Source organism: Prosopis cineraria, unplaced genomic scaffold, assembly GCF_029017545.1.
Source record: "Prosopis cineraria cultivar Desert tree isolate PC_DT_omini unplaced genomic scaffold, ASM2901754v1 PC5, whole genome shotgun sequence".
Classification (NCBI taxonomy): Eukaryota; Viridiplantae; Streptophyta; class Magnoliopsida; order Fabales; family Fabaceae; genus Prosopis; species Prosopis cineraria.
Window position 1 is genome coordinate 40,920,745 of NW_026555336.1, and position 16,878 is coordinate 40,937,622.

General features: G+C 35.2%; 1 protein-coding gene across 3 annotated transcripts; it reads right to left on the reverse strand.

Moving 5' to 3' along the window:
* Positions 1–191: 191 nt before the first annotated feature.
* LOC129311072 (myosin-1-like) lies at positions 192–14,462 on the reverse strand. 3 transcript variants are annotated; one of them, XM_054953039.1, is made up of 24 exons: positions 14,144–14,462; positions 13,158–13,506; positions 11,697–11,795; positions 11,460–11,603; positions 11,218–11,368; positions 11,074–11,101; positions 9,831–9,996; positions 9,627–9,690; positions 9,492–9,505; positions 9,319–9,403; positions 8,326–8,429; positions 8,063–8,201; positions 7,653–7,771; positions 6,900–7,052; positions 6,693–6,782; positions 6,376–6,453; positions 5,397–5,555; positions 4,844–5,050; positions 3,402–3,607; positions 3,166–3,301; positions 2,346–2,475; positions 2,121–2,267; positions 1,583–1,650; positions 192–1,489 (listed from the first exon to the last, which is right to left on the reverse strand). In XM_054953039.1, the coding sequence occupies exons 2-24, from the start codon at positions 13,488–13,490 to the stop codon at positions 791–793; spliced, it is 3,519 nt and encodes a 1,172-aa protein (XP_054809014.1). In that variant the 5' UTR covers positions 13,491–13,506; positions 14,144–14,462; the 3' UTR covers positions 192–790. The 3 variants fall into 3 exon arrangements, with proteins under 3 accessions (XP_054809014.1, XP_054809015.1, XP_054809013.1); XM_054953040.1 differs by having other exon boundaries at positions 3,402–3,526; positions 11,697–11,798; XM_054953038.1 differs by having other exon boundaries at positions 11,697–11,798.
* Between the last annotated feature and the right edge of the window lie 2,416 nt (positions 14,463–16,878).

The following is a 16,878-nucleotide window of genomic DNA, read 5'->3' on the forward strand; positions in this document are numbered from 1 at the left end:
CCATTTTTCCTCTAGATAGATTCTCCATTTCCTTTTATAAAATATTTTTTTGCATATCAAACATGCACTCGCTCTTCCTACAGACTTGAAACACTGTAATATAAGTTGTTGGGTGAAAAATCGAGGTTTTATTTTCCAAAGTAAAAGCCCTTTTTCTTAGAAGTTAAAACTCCATTACATCATAAACATCGTCACTGAAAAATTACATCTTCATATTCTTTAGGTTAACAGTGCCTTCAAAATCATTCCAAGTTTTGTCGTCAACTGGATGGATATGCATTTGTGCTGTATCGATCAATGCAAATAATTTCATATGGGAACCTACAATATATGAATTTCTATTTTCTAGATATATAACATGAAAAGAGAGAGAGAAAGTGGTATACAAAGATTTCCCGCCCGCCGCTCGGCCAATCTGCATGCTTGACACTTGATAGCACACCTTTTGGTCCGACGCAACATAACTGATATAGAATTCTTGAAACATACAATTGTGGGGGTGAAGATAGATGTAGCATGAATCACTGTTTTCCAATGAACAACTCGCTATCACCAATTCCTCTCGTGCAGTAATTTCTCAACCGAAAATAAATTAAAAAAAGGCACGCGGCTAGCAACAACTAGCCCAATTATAGTGAAGGCAAAAAAATAAAATCAATAGCCCTTGAATAATTCCTGCCACTCCTATTCTATCTTCCCTATTGTAATTTTCCCGATATTTCAATATATAATAGTTGGTCACGCGCTAGAAACAGTGCAAAGACCAAAATGAAAAATACCAGAAAAAGAATCAACCAAACCTCGTACTGTTCCTTCTTCCCCACCACCTTTTCTTCACTTTGTCAATTGCACCTTCTTCAGTTCCAAGCTTATGTAAAATTGCCTTTGTTTCACGTAGTCTCGCCGCATAATCTTTCTTCCAAGCTTCAAACGTGTGTTTCAACCTTCTAAGCTCCTGGTCTGGATTCAAATTTGCCTCCACTTGACCGGATTTCACCTCAACCAAGAACTTGGCATCATCACCAAACACTTGACGCCTCTGCTCCAATTCATGAGCCAACCCACCTATGACGTTCAAACCTGCACCCATTGATCTAAACCCATTGCTTTCTTGGCGTCTGTGATAATTTCCTACACTTGAGCTGCTTTCTTGGCGCCTATGGTTGCTTCCTATATCTGAACTGTAATCTCTCTCATCACTTGCATTGACAGAGGCATCCGAATTTCTCGCGGAATCATCAATTGCTAAGCTCTTTTTTGCAATGGAGAGGCTAGATTGCAGGGATCTCATTTGTTTCTGCCACCCTTCTTCCATTGATTTCATCTTCAATTCATACTCAGACCAACGGCTCTCATACTGTTGGAGACGCTGGTGAAGAATGTCATTTTCCTCTTTTTTCACTCTCAGAGCAGCTTCAGCCTTGAGTACCCGACGCTGTAATTCAGTCAGGAAAGAAGCCTTGACTAGCACTTCGTCTGACTCGTTGGTCTGTTTTCAAGTTCATAATTTCAGGTTATAGCCATCACATTGCGATATTCACAAGCATTCCGTGAGAGCATTCATTGCGAAAGAGGACGATACCTTCATCCCTATAGATTTCAACAATCCCATGTCTCCTGAGCATCTTCTGGCCAGCGAACCACGAATAGCTGTAAATTTAACCAAATATTTTTATGAATTATCTGTAAAAAGGTCCTATAATAACATATTTTGTTTTTTTAAAGGGAAAATAAACACATTAGGCTGGAAAAAGCAGTTTTACACTAAAAAAAAAAAAAATTGATGTATAATTAATTTGCAATTTTGTACCATATTTCTAAAATGAATTAAGGGAATTTTGATTGTGATCCACGTAGCTAACTTCAATTAGTGGGATAAGGCTTATTGTTAAACACCTCACTAACCCACAATTTAATATAGTTAAAATAAGATGACATGGTACGCCGGGGAAACAAAAAAGGAAAAAAAAGATACATGGAAAAAGGAGTGCCCGTCACACTTGAAAACAGATTGCAACGGCTATCAGTCTAAAGGAGCATTAGTTCATACAAACAAACAATGGAAACGGAGACATATATCCAAGCAGATAGTCGCTTGTGGGGAGGGAACGAGTAGTCACCTGATTGAATGACTATCGAAGCATCACAAATATTCTTCATTCTGTTTCTCACAAATACTGCTTTCATCTGCGTCTGTATAAGAACAGCAGCTCTATGTCGCTGAAGTGAAGCTGCATATTCCCTTCTTGTTTTCTCTCCCCTAACAACTGCATGAATAGGTAAGAAAATATAGTTCCCAGAGAAAATGAGAAGCAGAAAGAATAGTGAGGAGAGAAACGAAGTACATGACTGGAGAGTAGTGATTCCTCTCTTAAGCTCCTTGTGATAACAACGTGCTCGGTGACCCCTGAAGCAACTTTGGACACGTAAGATGCCATGGAGAGTACGATTCCTAGTATCTTCAAGCACTCCAATCTGCAGTTTGTTCAAGAGGCATGTTGAAGACATATTGAAATATCATAAACTTACATACTCCCCCTCTTCAAATTTTTGGCCCTCATTGTATTCTCTAGATACAACCTGACAACTTCGCAGCCAGTTCATATTTCCAAGGACTGACGAAGCAGATCCAAATTAGATGTAATGGGGACTTTCTTTTCTCTCAAACAAAAAGGAACTACTTTTTTCTAGCAACTCTAACATGAGATTAAAAGATGTCAGGTTCAAACAAGTACCAGCGTGAATGAAAACCCAAAATCACAAATATGCAACCCTCAGCAAGATCCAGAAGCAAATACTCATTTGCCATAAATAATTCTTTTATTTCTATTAAAAAAATCCACGAATATCAATCATTCTTCATCCATACAACTCCCTTTTCCCATGCTAGTATTGTTACCTGTACCATATTTATGTAACATGTAGAATACACTGCTTAATTAGTATAGGAGGATAATGTAGGATTTAAATCCTGTATGCAGTCAAAAATTCCAATTTAAGCTGGTCATGCCAACTACAATTCCAGAATCATGGAAACTCTTGGTATAAATTCAATACAACTGCATTCATGATCTTCATAAAAATTTAAATCAGTCTCCTTAGAAGATACACTAAAAAAAATCAAAATAATTAAAACATGCAACACACTAATAAACCTATATTTACCTGTCCTGTTCGGAAAAATAATTTTGTGTAGCCAACTTGATACATCTCAGGCAAAATACTAAACTGATGCAGAATTGCAACTGAAACACTGAGTGGATCCTGAGATGCAACATTTTCAAGGAGAAGAAAACCATATCTGATTCACCAATCCCAAGCCAAGAAAAAGGTTAGATGTGTGGAGAAAGTGAGGAAGGAATTGAGAGGATAAGAACTATTATATACTTCCTCTTTCATACCTTCGGGCAAACTTTTGATGAGACATTCTAGTAGGAAAACCTGATCTTGATATTCGAACCACTTCTAGGACACCACAACACCTCAGTTGCTGAAGTACAAGCCCTTGCTCATATGATCCCGGTGACTGGAAGTTATTAGGCTTAATACATCGAATAAAATGTGGTGTGGTGCTCTCCAAACGTTGCATCAGTTGAAACAGCTGACTCTAAACGCCAACAATAAATTATATAGCCAATTTAAGAGAGAAAATATCACCATTTCGGAAGGGGGAAAAATTAAAGACCAAAGATGCGCCTGATAAAGTTGACGGAGTGGAGGAGGGAAGGAATAAATATGGATAATTTATCAAAGTATAATGTATGGTTTTGGTACTTGGCAATTTTCACCCCACTTCCCACCACTACAATTTTCATTCCTACAAAGAAAACCTGATGTAAAACTCACTCACTCACACTCACACTAACTCAAACAGAAAGGAAATGGGAGAAGAAACAGAACAGAGAAAGAGAGATGAGGGGAACGAAACTGAGAAGGAGGGAAACAGAGAGAGAAAAGCAAGGTTGAGGGGGAGAGCATTCACATAACTCAGAAATTCATTCATTCACCAAATTGGTATAGAAACCGAAAGAAAGGAAATTCTCTGAAAGAATTTGTCATGATAATTCTGTCGTGTCCCTAATGGTGAGGAAACAAGCCTATATTTATACTGAAAAATCTGAAACTAAAAGGGGCAGGGGTTACATGCAATGGGTTTATTATTCATTGTTAGCACTGGAACGTTATTGGAACACGGACGTCAACGGATGTGGTTAACATGAGATTATGGAGTTACGGTGGCTGGCTATCCATTTCACTAATCAGCCATTACAAGTGCCAACTTGGTCAAGTTATAAACTAATCTTTCCTACCTATTAAAGAAACCTTAATAACTTGTCCATATAAAGCTAATGATCAATTTCCCTCCATACAAAAGTATTAAAATAACACAAAAGCAACTTAATTCTTTCTAGAATAATATTTCCCATATTTCTATCAAGAACATTAGCATAATTGCACCCTCTCCTATGCTGGAGAACCAAAACCAAGCCACAAGCACTATTCTTGCAGTAAAATATGTTGCATATATTTACATGTAAAATGAATTAAATTAAGTATTTAACAATTAAAATGACCAATTTAGAGCATCTTGGTGGAGAGGCCATCAGTTTGACATCTCACGAGTCTGATCTCGAAAAGTACCATTAACAAATACATGAGAGAGTCTTTCTTTCCCCAGAAAATGTAATGTTTAAACATTGAACAAGAGGAATACTTCAGTAGCATATAAGAATTTACATTGACAATAAATTGAAGACTGGGAGAATCTATACACTAGTTTGCTAAGCATAAAACTATTTCACGATCATTCAAGTATTGGAAAGCTCTATATTTGGTAATGTACCTTGAATTTTGTGGCAACACTCAGCTTTTGGGAATCTGCTCCACCTGACTTGTGTAAGGGACCAACTACAGGCTTCTCGGACTGTAAGAGCATATGGGCTGCAAATATCTTAGGAAGTTGGCATGTACATGAGGATAAAAGTTGAATGGAATCCAAGTGCATTAGGTCCCTGTTCTTCTCCAAAAATCCAGTTGTATCATAGGTGACCTGTGGGGAGGGACAAGTGGAACTATCGCAGTGAAACTGTTTCGCATTTTAGAAAAAAGATGGCATTTAGGAGCTATAGAATATGAAAATTCAATCAAAATTACGGTTAATTAATGCGTGGATCCAAACCTAGTAGAATCTAGTGTCTCACACACTTAATATTAAAAAGTCCACAAACACAGAGGCATCAAATCATAGTGGTCACGTCCAAACCAGATGAGAAAACCTAATGCACTACTGGAAGTTCACATTGTAAATCATACTGACATGTTCACGTATAATGGCAACTTACAAGCATCTCAGACATATATGATTCATAAAATCATGATAATGACAAGAGTAATACCTCCCCTGCATAATGACACACAGCAAAGGCCTTGCCTCGTTCTCCTTGGAAACATGAATTTGAATTCAGATGCTGCCTAAGCTTGTTAGCAAATGTCAAATCTGTACCATTTGGGAAAGTAGACTCCTCATCTAAAAGGGATAGTAACCCCAGTGGCTTCTGCACAAACATGAGAAAAAATAATTCAAATTTCTAACCACTAATGGCAAAGTTCCAAGCAAATAATAAATGTTAAACTAACAATTTGGTCCTGTATTATCAAGTGAAAAGTTAGTCCTCCGAAAAGGACAAATTAGTTTCATGGTAGTCCTTATTGCCTTAGTGGGACACTTGAGAAAAGAAATAACAAGTGACAAATTTGTTATTTTCTGAAGCTAACTAGTTCACTCTCCAATTTTTGGGGCTCAGGTTCTCACTTAACAATCTGGATATCATGTTGGTTTAGACAAGAATAATAGTTTTCATAGCAAATTTCATTTCTTAACCATTCTCTGTAATATCATTACTTAAACCGAGGAAGAACTATTTCTGCCAAAGCACCACAGACTTGACAAAAACACTTTACAAGAACAATCAGATCCAAAAAGAATGCAGGTAGAGTGTTGATGGAGACTTGGTAGTATAGGATACCAAGTCCCACATTTAATAGTATGGGATACTCAATAGGATATATAAGTGGGTTGGTTCTCTCACTTCAGTAGCTAGCTTTTGGGGTAGGGTTCTCCATCCCACTTAGGTACCCATCAAGTGTTCAGAATTCAGTATCCAAAAAGAAAAATCCTCCTGAGGAAGTTCCACAAGACATCAATACAGAATTACATCCAAGATATTAATTTTACTACAGAGACAGATATATACAAAGCACACACAAGCCAAGCTCTGAACCAGCAGCATTCCAATTCCCGAGTCACCTAATAGAAAATACTTCCAATTCAGTTGATAATGAAACCACACAGCACATTGTTCTGATTAAGCTTGCCTTTTCAAAAAGATTAAGACAGTCTTGGTTGTCTTCAAATTCAACTTTAGCCCAGTCAATGCCATCCTGTATATATTCCTGAAACAACAGCATTCAATCCACAAGTACAAGAATATGCTTAGCTTAAAGATAAGCATTCAATAATCAAAGTAAAAAATAAACCTTCATCTTTTTATGGAAGCATTCAATAGGATGGTTTCCATGGCCATGGAAGCAGCTAAATGGTCTTGAAGAAAAGAATGGAAAAAATTATCTAATGATCTCACATAAGCTCTCACTAATGTCATATGCACACAGCACAAACATGTGGGCCATACCTCTTGTTCTAACTTGAATAAGTGACGATTGAAGTGTTGTTGCAATCTCTCATTTGCATAATTTATGCAGAACTGCTCAAAACTGTTCCTCTGCAGATATAACAGACAAATGACTAGCATCAAAAGAGGAAAAATATTTCAAAATCGAAACAAGACAAGGATTTTAAGATAGACACAATCAAAAGTTAATGCGTGATAATAACAAACCTCAAAAGACTCAAATCCATAGATGTCTAAAATACTGATTGATCTACCAGTGCGTATTTTACCAACAGCAAGTGAATTGTTTATTTGTTCAACCAGCCAATCAAAGAGACTTGCATATATTGACTTTGCCAAAGCATCTCTTGCATCAATTGCCTAGAAGAAAAGAAAATGTAAAACTTAAGTTAATGAGGAAAACCAAAAGTATCATCAAGGTATATTCATAATGAATATTACAGAAACAATGGCCGTCCAATCTATCTATGCTGTGCATAATTTCTCCATGGAGTTTGGGCATACCCAAACAGAGCCATATATGGTTCAGCACATAGTGTTTTCTCCTTTTTCACTTCTTTTTAATCAGTATAACCTATGTATGTCGTTCAGCATAGTGTTTTCTCCTTTTTCATCTCCTTTAATCAGTATAACCTATGTAACTGTGTCAAGCGCAAGTCCCTCAATGTGTTTAGATGTTGAACTACAAATGAACTTGGGCCCTAAAAATGATCAATACAAATCCAATAAGCTACATCGTACGGCCCTAATAATGGTATAATAACAATGAACTACTGCAAAAATAATCACACTTTAAATGTTGCTTGGACTGCAGAGAAAGATAAAATATGAAGCAGTCCTCATCAACGGCGATTCATGTTTACCCTTTCATTTATCCTGATATCAATTTTGCCTAAATTCCAAATGCTGATTGAAGAATGCGATAAGCATTTATATTGTTCAATTTGACACTCAATTTACCTGTGATAGCGTCAACTTTTGGACAATGTTATCGTTACCAACTTTCATCTTGCGGGTTGATAAAGTCAACTTCAGATCTCCAATGTCACAGCCAATCAATTTAGCAACGTTGAACAAACCTTTAAAAGTGTTCAATTGAAAATACAACTTCAGCTTATGTGATGAAAGCTTCGGAAGCAAAGTTAATAACTTATAGCAAGCGAAGGATATAAAATATTTTCAAAACTTGAATATTAGAGATCAAACAAATAGTGTTACTATCCATGGAAGCGTAATATAAATTTATATGCCTGCCACGTAGGATCCAGGGTTTCCAATGCCACAAGAGTGCCGCTATTATGATCTGTAGTCTATCATACAGAAAAGATATACTGTAGATACTTTCAGTAGAGGTTCTGGAAATTTCTTACCCTCATCTTCCACGGGTTGAACATGATTTTCATTATCAATCACGGTGAATGATATGTTCCCTAGCCATAACACTGCAGCAAGCATTGCAAATACATTCTCCTGATTTTCTTTGTTGATGTGGACAACATCCAAGGCTTCCTGGAATTTATGATGAGCTCAAATGCACATTAAACCACCTTTGTAGAAGGTCAAAGGAAGACTAATAATCTTGTGAGCTTATTCGGAAGCAAATTGACTGACAGTAATCGTCAAAAAAGTGTACCATGACTATGCGAAATTCTTCCGCATCATTAACGCCAGTAATGGAAAAACAATTGCTCTGCCTCAGATATTTGTATCCTTCCGCACTTTGAAGATTTAGCTTCTCTGAGTTATAAAATAAGAGCAATAATAATACATAGATTAGACAAACATATCAAGCTAATTTACTGAACGAATAATGTTACAGAGAAAATAAAGATAAAAAGGAACAAAACTTGAAAACTAAAAATCAGTTATGAAAACACCATACGTGGAAGATTATTTAGCATTCTTTTTAGTTTGTCACTTGCGCTCAAACACTTGTAAGCTGATAAAAGAGTGGGAGCAAGAAGTTTGTCGGTCGTTCAAGAAAGGATTATTAAAAACATGACAAAAAGCCAATGTCTTTGCTGCTCTCAAAAACTTCAATAACCCTTGTACGTCATGTGGTGGCCTTCAGAAATCTAAGTTTCTATGGTAAATCGCACTGACTTTAGTGCTAGGATATTCAGAAAGCTTATTTTCTACGGCTCAGCGAGAGTTTTTCATTTTAAGAATAAATTCCAGGAAGTTTGGGGACTCATAACTCCAGTGATATTGTTAGCGATTCCTTGTGTGGCTTGGCTTTTGAGAGATACTTTCGATGTTCAAAAATTGGGAAAGCTTTCTAAAGTCCGGAAATACTATCTGACAGGAGTGCCGTGGTCACCTGAGACAAAATGAACCTGTTTCTGTCGAATATTTAGGTGTACTCCAAGCATAAAAATATCTATATAGTTTAATACCCATTAATTAGGTGCACTACAAGTCACTACGCTCTATGATTATATGAAGAAAAATTTGGAGTCGAACAACCACTGTAGAAAAAAATATGCTGTAACCTGTAGCCACAGTTTTATTCTTCACGAACAACCTCAGATAAAATGTCTGCACAAAAGCCTATACTCTTTTTGTCCACAACATGCAACTATTATATAAAAAGACGAGAAGAGGAAGGTTAAACGCCGATAGTTACCCCTCAGAGAAGGCGGTGCCCCAGCACACAGCTGATAGAAAATATGATATGACCTTTCCCCTTCATTGCATTGGACTACTCTAGACTATTCAAATACCAAACCAAAACAGTGCGTGGTTATGTACAGGGCACAAAATAAAACTTAAACATAGCTCAGAGAAACGAATAAGTACCTTTTCTAGCAAAACTGTTTATGATTATGCAGGGAACACCACATAGATTCGACATGTGAATACAAACATAATAGTTAAGGCCTTCAAATGGAATCAAAGATGTGGTTTAAACCACAAATGCAGCAGTAAACTTACATGTTTGAATATTAGCACCCGATATTTTTCCAGTTTCACTGAAGTGAATCTCAACAAGTTTCCCCTGTCACAAATTCCATTAAACTATGAGAACTTTCCGCGTCAAAAGAATAAAATATCAAAAGTTAAGCATGAAGAGAATCACTGCTCCATACGCTCATGAAGGGTACACTAAGAACCAATATGAAGAGTAGGGAGTCTTACAAAACGACTTGAGTTGTCATTTCTCAATGTTTTTGCATTACCAAAGGCTTCTAGTATTGGATTAGTCTTTAATATCTCATACTCTATTCCACTTCCACCTCCAAGGGCAGCCAAGTACTGCATTGCTATCTTTGCTGTCTCAGTCTTCCCTGCTCCACTTTCACCACTGAATAGTAGACAGTAAAATTTATTTTACTGATCCCGGTTTAAATTGCATAGACAATTCAATGATCACAGATAGAAGGGTTAACAAGGTCAATAAACCGAGAGAACTGATGATAGCACGAGGAAGCCTTGATATTCATTTAATAGATCAGTCTCAGCCCAACAAAACGGGGGGGGGAGATGAAGTAAAAAAAGGAGTTCATTCTTTTCGCCACATCCAATAAGTCTGGCAAAGTTCCTCTATTGTAATAGAAACCCAAAGCCGAACTTATTAGCAAGGACCGTCCAAGATAAAAGGTTGCAAGGAAAGGGAGGAATTGCATATCAGGCATTCAAAAGTAAAAAAAAAAAACATATATATATATACACGTTAGCTGATACACTTAAGTGGACATTAAAATAAAAAAGTTTTTAAAATAATCATTTTTATAAGACATAAATATCCAGTTAGAATCATTGACTATAAATTGTAGGAATACATAAGGTCACCTGTACATTTGAGGTAAAGCAAGTATTTTTGTTTCTCCAGGGACAGCTGCATGAATATTTAAGATATTTTATCCTCTCTTTTGTGTAGTCTTTATCCCTTCGAATGTGCATTTCTCAGTTATCCATAAAAATTATAATTTTATTTTGATATGGAAAGATATAAAGAATTTTAAGAGCAGATCCTCTATTGTTAGTTTTACTAGATGAAAGGAATGATGATGCTCAATCATATTTCCATGAATGAAGTGTAGATAATAATTAATGCAATGATTATGACAAATTTCAATCCATAACATTGAGAGAAAGGTTATGGCAAAATCTTAAGCAAAGAAAATAAAACTCAGATTGCATAAGCTTACAGCAAAGAAAATATGTAGTAAAACATCCAACAATTTGAGATGAAGAAGCAGACACTTCAGGGGGAAAACGCCACATTCATATTCAAATAAGAAACAACACCTCAAACAGGACCCAGGTATCTATTTCGTCGTGCGGTTGGATATAGTTAAGTGGTAAGCAGCTACTTAAGAAAATGAATTCATAAGGAGGATTTACATGAAGGTTATCAAAAGTTCAGTAATTTACTAACCTTATAATTATAGATTGATTCACTTCATCTGGAAAACAATGCAGAGACAGAGTAAGAATTTCGTGCTTAAGAAAATTGGCAGAGCTCTTAACAATTACAGCCTATATTTATGCACATATATGGAAAGGTACAACAAAAAAGAACCTCTTATCATTTCCCGGATGGCAGTGTCTGTAATGGCATATACATGAGGGCTCTCCATAGCTTTATTCTCGTATGCTTTAATATAATCATTTCCATACAGAGGGACTTTCTTAAACGGGTTTATTGCAACCAAAACGGGCCCTGCTTTTGTCTGAATTGCAGACAGTCATACACATAAAGGTGTTAAATTAGGTGGAGGGCACCAATTGAAGACAATACTTCAAAGAGAAGAAGAGGCTTACATAAATCATATTTCGGATGTATCTGTATTGCAGATTGTATAAAACTGAGGGTTCATTCAAATAACTAAGCTGCATAAGGTCATCCACTCCATCTAGAATATCAGGGTTTGCCGGAACCAAACTTTCAGCTTTAACCTTTAAAACCTACAATAAAGGGAGGAAAGGAGTATAACTAATCAGACGTTGGGGATGAAAAATAAAGAGCACCCCTCTTTTGAATTTTAAAGCTTTTCTTACTTTCCCTTCAGGCAGTGAGATAACAGATTCAGTCCCAGAAGTGGATATTAACTTCCCCAGCTCCCAATTCCCATTTGGAAGTCGAAACCAAGAATGAATCTTCTGAAACATTGAATTTCAGAACTAAGGAAGATAAGTAATGAATGTCTAATTATCAATTAATAATGGCGTGCATACAAAACAACTTTTTTCCTGGCTAACAGACAAATAATCAACCAAAAAGAAAAAAAGAAAAAAGAACATATATAGCATCAAAAAAGCACATCCTTTCCTGAGCAACGAATGTTTACATACGCATCCAAAAATATTCAGAAACTAAGGCTTTGAAGGAAAAAAAGTACAGATGCTTTTCTTTAACGCCCAAATACTGGCAAGAAATATAAGATATGAACATCTAATTTTGCATGAATTACTCTTCACCAAGAAATTTCGGCAGACAAGACAAGAATAGTAAAGCCAACAAAAAGCAGAAATTTCTCGTACTGGGAATTGCCACTGATTTTTGCTGTTAATACTAATGGCAATACACCTACAATATGTGTATGTCTTCCATCAGTTGTTTCTAAATTCAACACCCTATAAGGCACCAGTCAAATTGAACATTTGGAAGGATAAAGCTAAATCATATATCTGTGAATACCAGCCCTCAAAATTTGCCAAGTAATTGGCAAACAATTCCTATATGTCAACGCAACATTCATGAGTACTATATTGTTTACTTCCTAGTTGCTTTATAATGGTTAAGCATGAGTTGCCTTAATCTAACATGTATCTTCATTCTTCAATATACAACTTATTCTGACCATGTTTCCAAATCTGAAATAAAATTTGAAACTGCATCAAAAGATCATAAATCAATATGAATCCGATGGTTCCCCAACATTATTTCTGCATCTTAGGCTATTTCACGAATAAAAAGAAGTCACTCAATTCTAAGCATCCATCTTTTTGTACAGATGTTCCAAAACCTACAAAGCTCGACCACCTATAAGTCCTATGACTTTGGAAGCATGCACAGCAACTGTTTTAACACATCTATTTTATAGGACAGATAACAATTTAAATTAAAGATTACTGAAGGGCTACTAAATACAATCAACACAGTTATGTGAGATATGTGTGATCTTATAAACAACATAAATAACCAACAACTTCTTTAAGTGTAAACTTTTCTTAAACAGGTAGAAAAAACAGAAGCATATATAAATACATGAAGAAGTAACTTAATATTTCTGTATAAATGAAATAAGAATTAATTTATCACTGATAATACAGAATAATCATAGAAAGAAGTTTACACCCAAATAAAAACAAAGGCTGAGTTGATTCCATAATGCTTGAGACATTATCCCAGAATAATTAAGTTAGTCATCAAACTTCAGGGCTGAACGTTATGACACAAATGAGATTAGTTGATTTCAAAACAAGGAGAGTGAAATTGGAATCAAGAGCCAAAAATACCTTCTTTGAAGCGTAAGGTGTTGTATCACTCCACTTGTGGTCATTGGAAGATGAGGAGATTGAGGGGAGTGGCTGGGGAGCAGATTCTGTGCCATCATCACCAGCTGAAGGCCTGCTTTCTAATGATGTAGTTCTTTCACCATACGGCGAATCCTCATCAAATAGATCCATATCACCAGCAAGGTCTTGAACTTCCTCAGAAACCTCCCTTCCTAGCGCATCGTTTTCATGTTTTTCCACAAAAACAAGTGTTGGATCGGCTGCGAACTTAAAATTAGGTGGCAATGCTTCCAGAGACTGGTAAGCAGGGAGTAGGCCAGATGTCTGAGACATTTTCCCTTAAACAGCCCTGCCACCACAAATAATAGATACCCTCAAACAATTGCAAATAAGAGAGAGATTATTATTTAAAGGGTTCGCTTTTTGAAGCAAAAAGGCCTTTCCCACTTTTAACAAGGTCCCATTCAAGATGCAGACTCCGCTCTTTAGTGCTCCTGAATTGTCATAGGCACGTCTTTAACCTCATACTAAGCTGTACATGATCAATCTGACAAAGCAAAAGCCCACCAAACCTAATCTAAGGACCTTGAAGTTTACGTAATCTAAAACTTCACGATCCCATACTTGACTCGTTTAAAAGTCGAAATGGTCTTCAAGATGCAAACTCTTTCTTGAAAATGCTGGAAAAATTGCTCTAGCTGATCATCTGTTTTACCAGAACTGAGTATGCCAAAGACCAAAGTCCAAAATTCTGATCTAAGTTTTTCCTCCATGAAACGAGAAAAGCAAAAACTTCACTAGAATTCCAATGCCTCAAGTTGAAACCAAAAACAAAAGACCACTAAAGAAAAAAAGGAACTCCAGTTATCAAATCTCAACCTTTCCGATTTTTTCTCCATCGTTTCTCCCAGCAACAAGAGGACACTGGAATAAAAATTGAAAAAGCAACAATGCAGAAGCAAGGTGAAAGACACACGTAAACGCACCTAGTTTATCCGATTATGCTTCAGCCGATCTACCAGCCTTAGATAGAGCAGATGAAGCCGTGAACAATCTGTGAAGACGATTGCAGAAGCAATTCAGACAGCAGGGCCAAGAAGATCAAATGATAGCAAGAACTTGAAGAGCAAGATCTTGGAGGAAGGAGAATTGTACGAGGTGGAGTTGAGGAAGGAAGAGTCTGACAGGAGGAGTTTGGTTGATGAGAAAGTTGAGAAAGGAAAATTAAGAAGAAGAAGAAAAATATATGCAAACGATCGCAGGCGGGGGAAGCAGCAGCAGCTTTTTTGTCTTTGCCTTTTCTCTTCTTCTCAGAGCTGAAAACAGTTAACAAAAAAAAAATAAAGATTTGAAAAAATAAAATAAAATAATGAATAAATAAAAACAAAGTGAAAATGGACATTCAAAGCACGCCAATACCCTCGGAAACTTTGAAAGATTGTAATGACGCAACGACCCCTGTCCAGTAGAAATGGCGGTTTGGGGAGGCGGGTGCTTTTAATTCAATACATACACAATACAGTACTAGCTAGGCTCGCAAATTTTTAGGCTCGTGTTCTTTCAAATAAAGTCCTCGATATAGGCTGAATTATTTGGATTGACTCAAATAACCAAACATAACGATAGAATTAAATTGAAAAAAAAATTAAATAAAATGAGTTTTTTTCCCAAAATATATAACATGTAAATCATATAAGTTAATCATGATGTGTTACGATTGGTTCGTTCAATTCATATTATTTTTTAAAAAAATTAAAAATAAAAAGAGAGAAATTTTGTCACCAAGAAGAGGGTACAAACTATATAAAATATAACTTACTTAACAAGCTCAATTCATATATTTTATACAAATATTATGAGTTAATATTTTAATGTATTTAGAATGAATCATGAAAAAAATATTATATTAAAACTCATCATTTAAGTATATTTTTAAAAAAATTATAAAAATAAATTAAAAAAATAAATAAATGGGTTAACAAGTTAATCTATTTAACCCACTTAGAGTTGCACATGGGTAGGATACAGCTAGACATTACCCCCGTTCAGTGCCCAACCCAACGTGCAGTTCAAACCAATCCGATGCTTGACTGTTTGGGTTGAGTTTGGCCCTATTGACTTGAAAACATTTTTTTCATATACTTTTTAATATATATATATATATATATTCCTTGAAAAAAAATTAATATTATCATTTATAATACATGTTTTTATAAATAAATATTATAATCAAAAGTAATTTTTTAAAAGTTCTAATAAACAACAACTATCAATTATTTTTACATAATAATAGATTAAAAATAAATTTTAATTTTTGAAAGAGATTTAAAAGTTTATGATTTTAAAAAATCATAAAAATAATATAATTTATAATAAATTTTAACAAAAAAATAATACTATTAAGATAAATATTATTCACGAAAAATTTTACAAAGAAAAAAATAGCACATATTTGAATCGAGCAAAGCTGGATATCAAGTATTTGAGTATAGTGCACAGTCCTAAACTTGCCAACTCTCAAAAATTAAATTGTGTCCTTTTTAACTCATACACAAATAAATTGAACCCAGCTTAATCCATATTTTTTCAACTTATATGGTTTGAGTTGATCTATATTCTCAATTCTACTTTCAAGTATTTGATTTTTTAAAAATACTATATATATATATATATATATATAAAGCTAGTTTTTACCCTATTGGAGAGAGGAAAATCCCTTGTTGCATGCACGATTTGGGAGATGGAGAATTTGACACGACGAAGAATTATTGGATAGTTTGGTTCTAGGTCAAACTGGATAATTAATGTGTGTTTTTTTTTTTTCTGTTTGTTGCCAACAAGGTTTATTTTATAAGGTTTTGCCGACAAGTTCATGTTTTTTCTTTTGTTGGCCCGTGAAGTTCGTGTATGTTTATTTGTTACGAGAGCTAATAGATTGATATAAAGTAAACATTGGCGAGGGAATGAGACTCAATGCACCCATGTGTTGATAAGATATTTGTGCGGTTGCAAGAAAAAAATCTTGGCGAGCTACAAATACAAACATTATTGGTTGACAGACTGCTTCAAAGACCATAGTGACCTTAATCTTGTGATGTAAACAAGCCGTTCCCCCCTTGAATAAGTCAATATTGACATTGACAATTTTAATTAAATTATGTATGTACAGACAAACGCGCAGCGTTTATACGTTTTCCTGTGCGTGATTTAATCCAGAGTCGAGACCAAAACATTTGATATGGTGTTTCATTATTCAACAAATCAAACTTAACATATATTTGTTTGTATTTTTTCCCAAATAGATGTATACGTTGGATTCAAGTACTTTTAATAACCCTGCTGCCATTTCTTATTCAAAACTTGATTTATCTATTTATGACGTGTTTATTTTCTGTATTTCTATCTAACTTTCTTCGTTTGCACAGTTTTTAAAATTTACCTTCGTGAGACGCAAGGAATTGTTACTTTTACCGGAGAACTGTTTGCATGAAAAACACACACTTAAAATCAATAATATGCAATTATCATAAGCTTACGTGGAGGTAGCTTTTAAAAAAAGAACATATTTTATATTAGAATAAACTTAAATATTATAGCAGGCGCTGATGCAATTAATGTTAACATATCTATCAAGCAAATTTATAAAAGTTGTCAAAGTATTGAATGAAGACTCATGATTAATAACAATGTAATTACCCTCTCATAATGTCAGTGTCTGTAT

What these genes read in the sequence shown, in the direction of transcription:
- LOC129311072 (XM_054953038.1), bottom strand. Translation starts at nt 13,490, where the DNA reads ATGTCTCAGACATCTGGCCTACTCCCTGCTTACCAGTCTCTGGAAGCA. An exon ending in ATGGATTTGAGTCTTTTGAG is followed by an intron (nt 6,783 to 6,899) that starts GTTTGTTATTAT and finishes TTATATCTGCAG; the next exon opens with AGGAACAGTTTTGAGCAGTT. An exon ending in GTGTTGCCACAAAATTCAAG is followed by an intron (nt 3,608 to 4,843) that starts GTACATTACCAA and finishes GTTGGCGTTTAG; the next exon opens with AGTCAGCTGTTTCAACTGAT.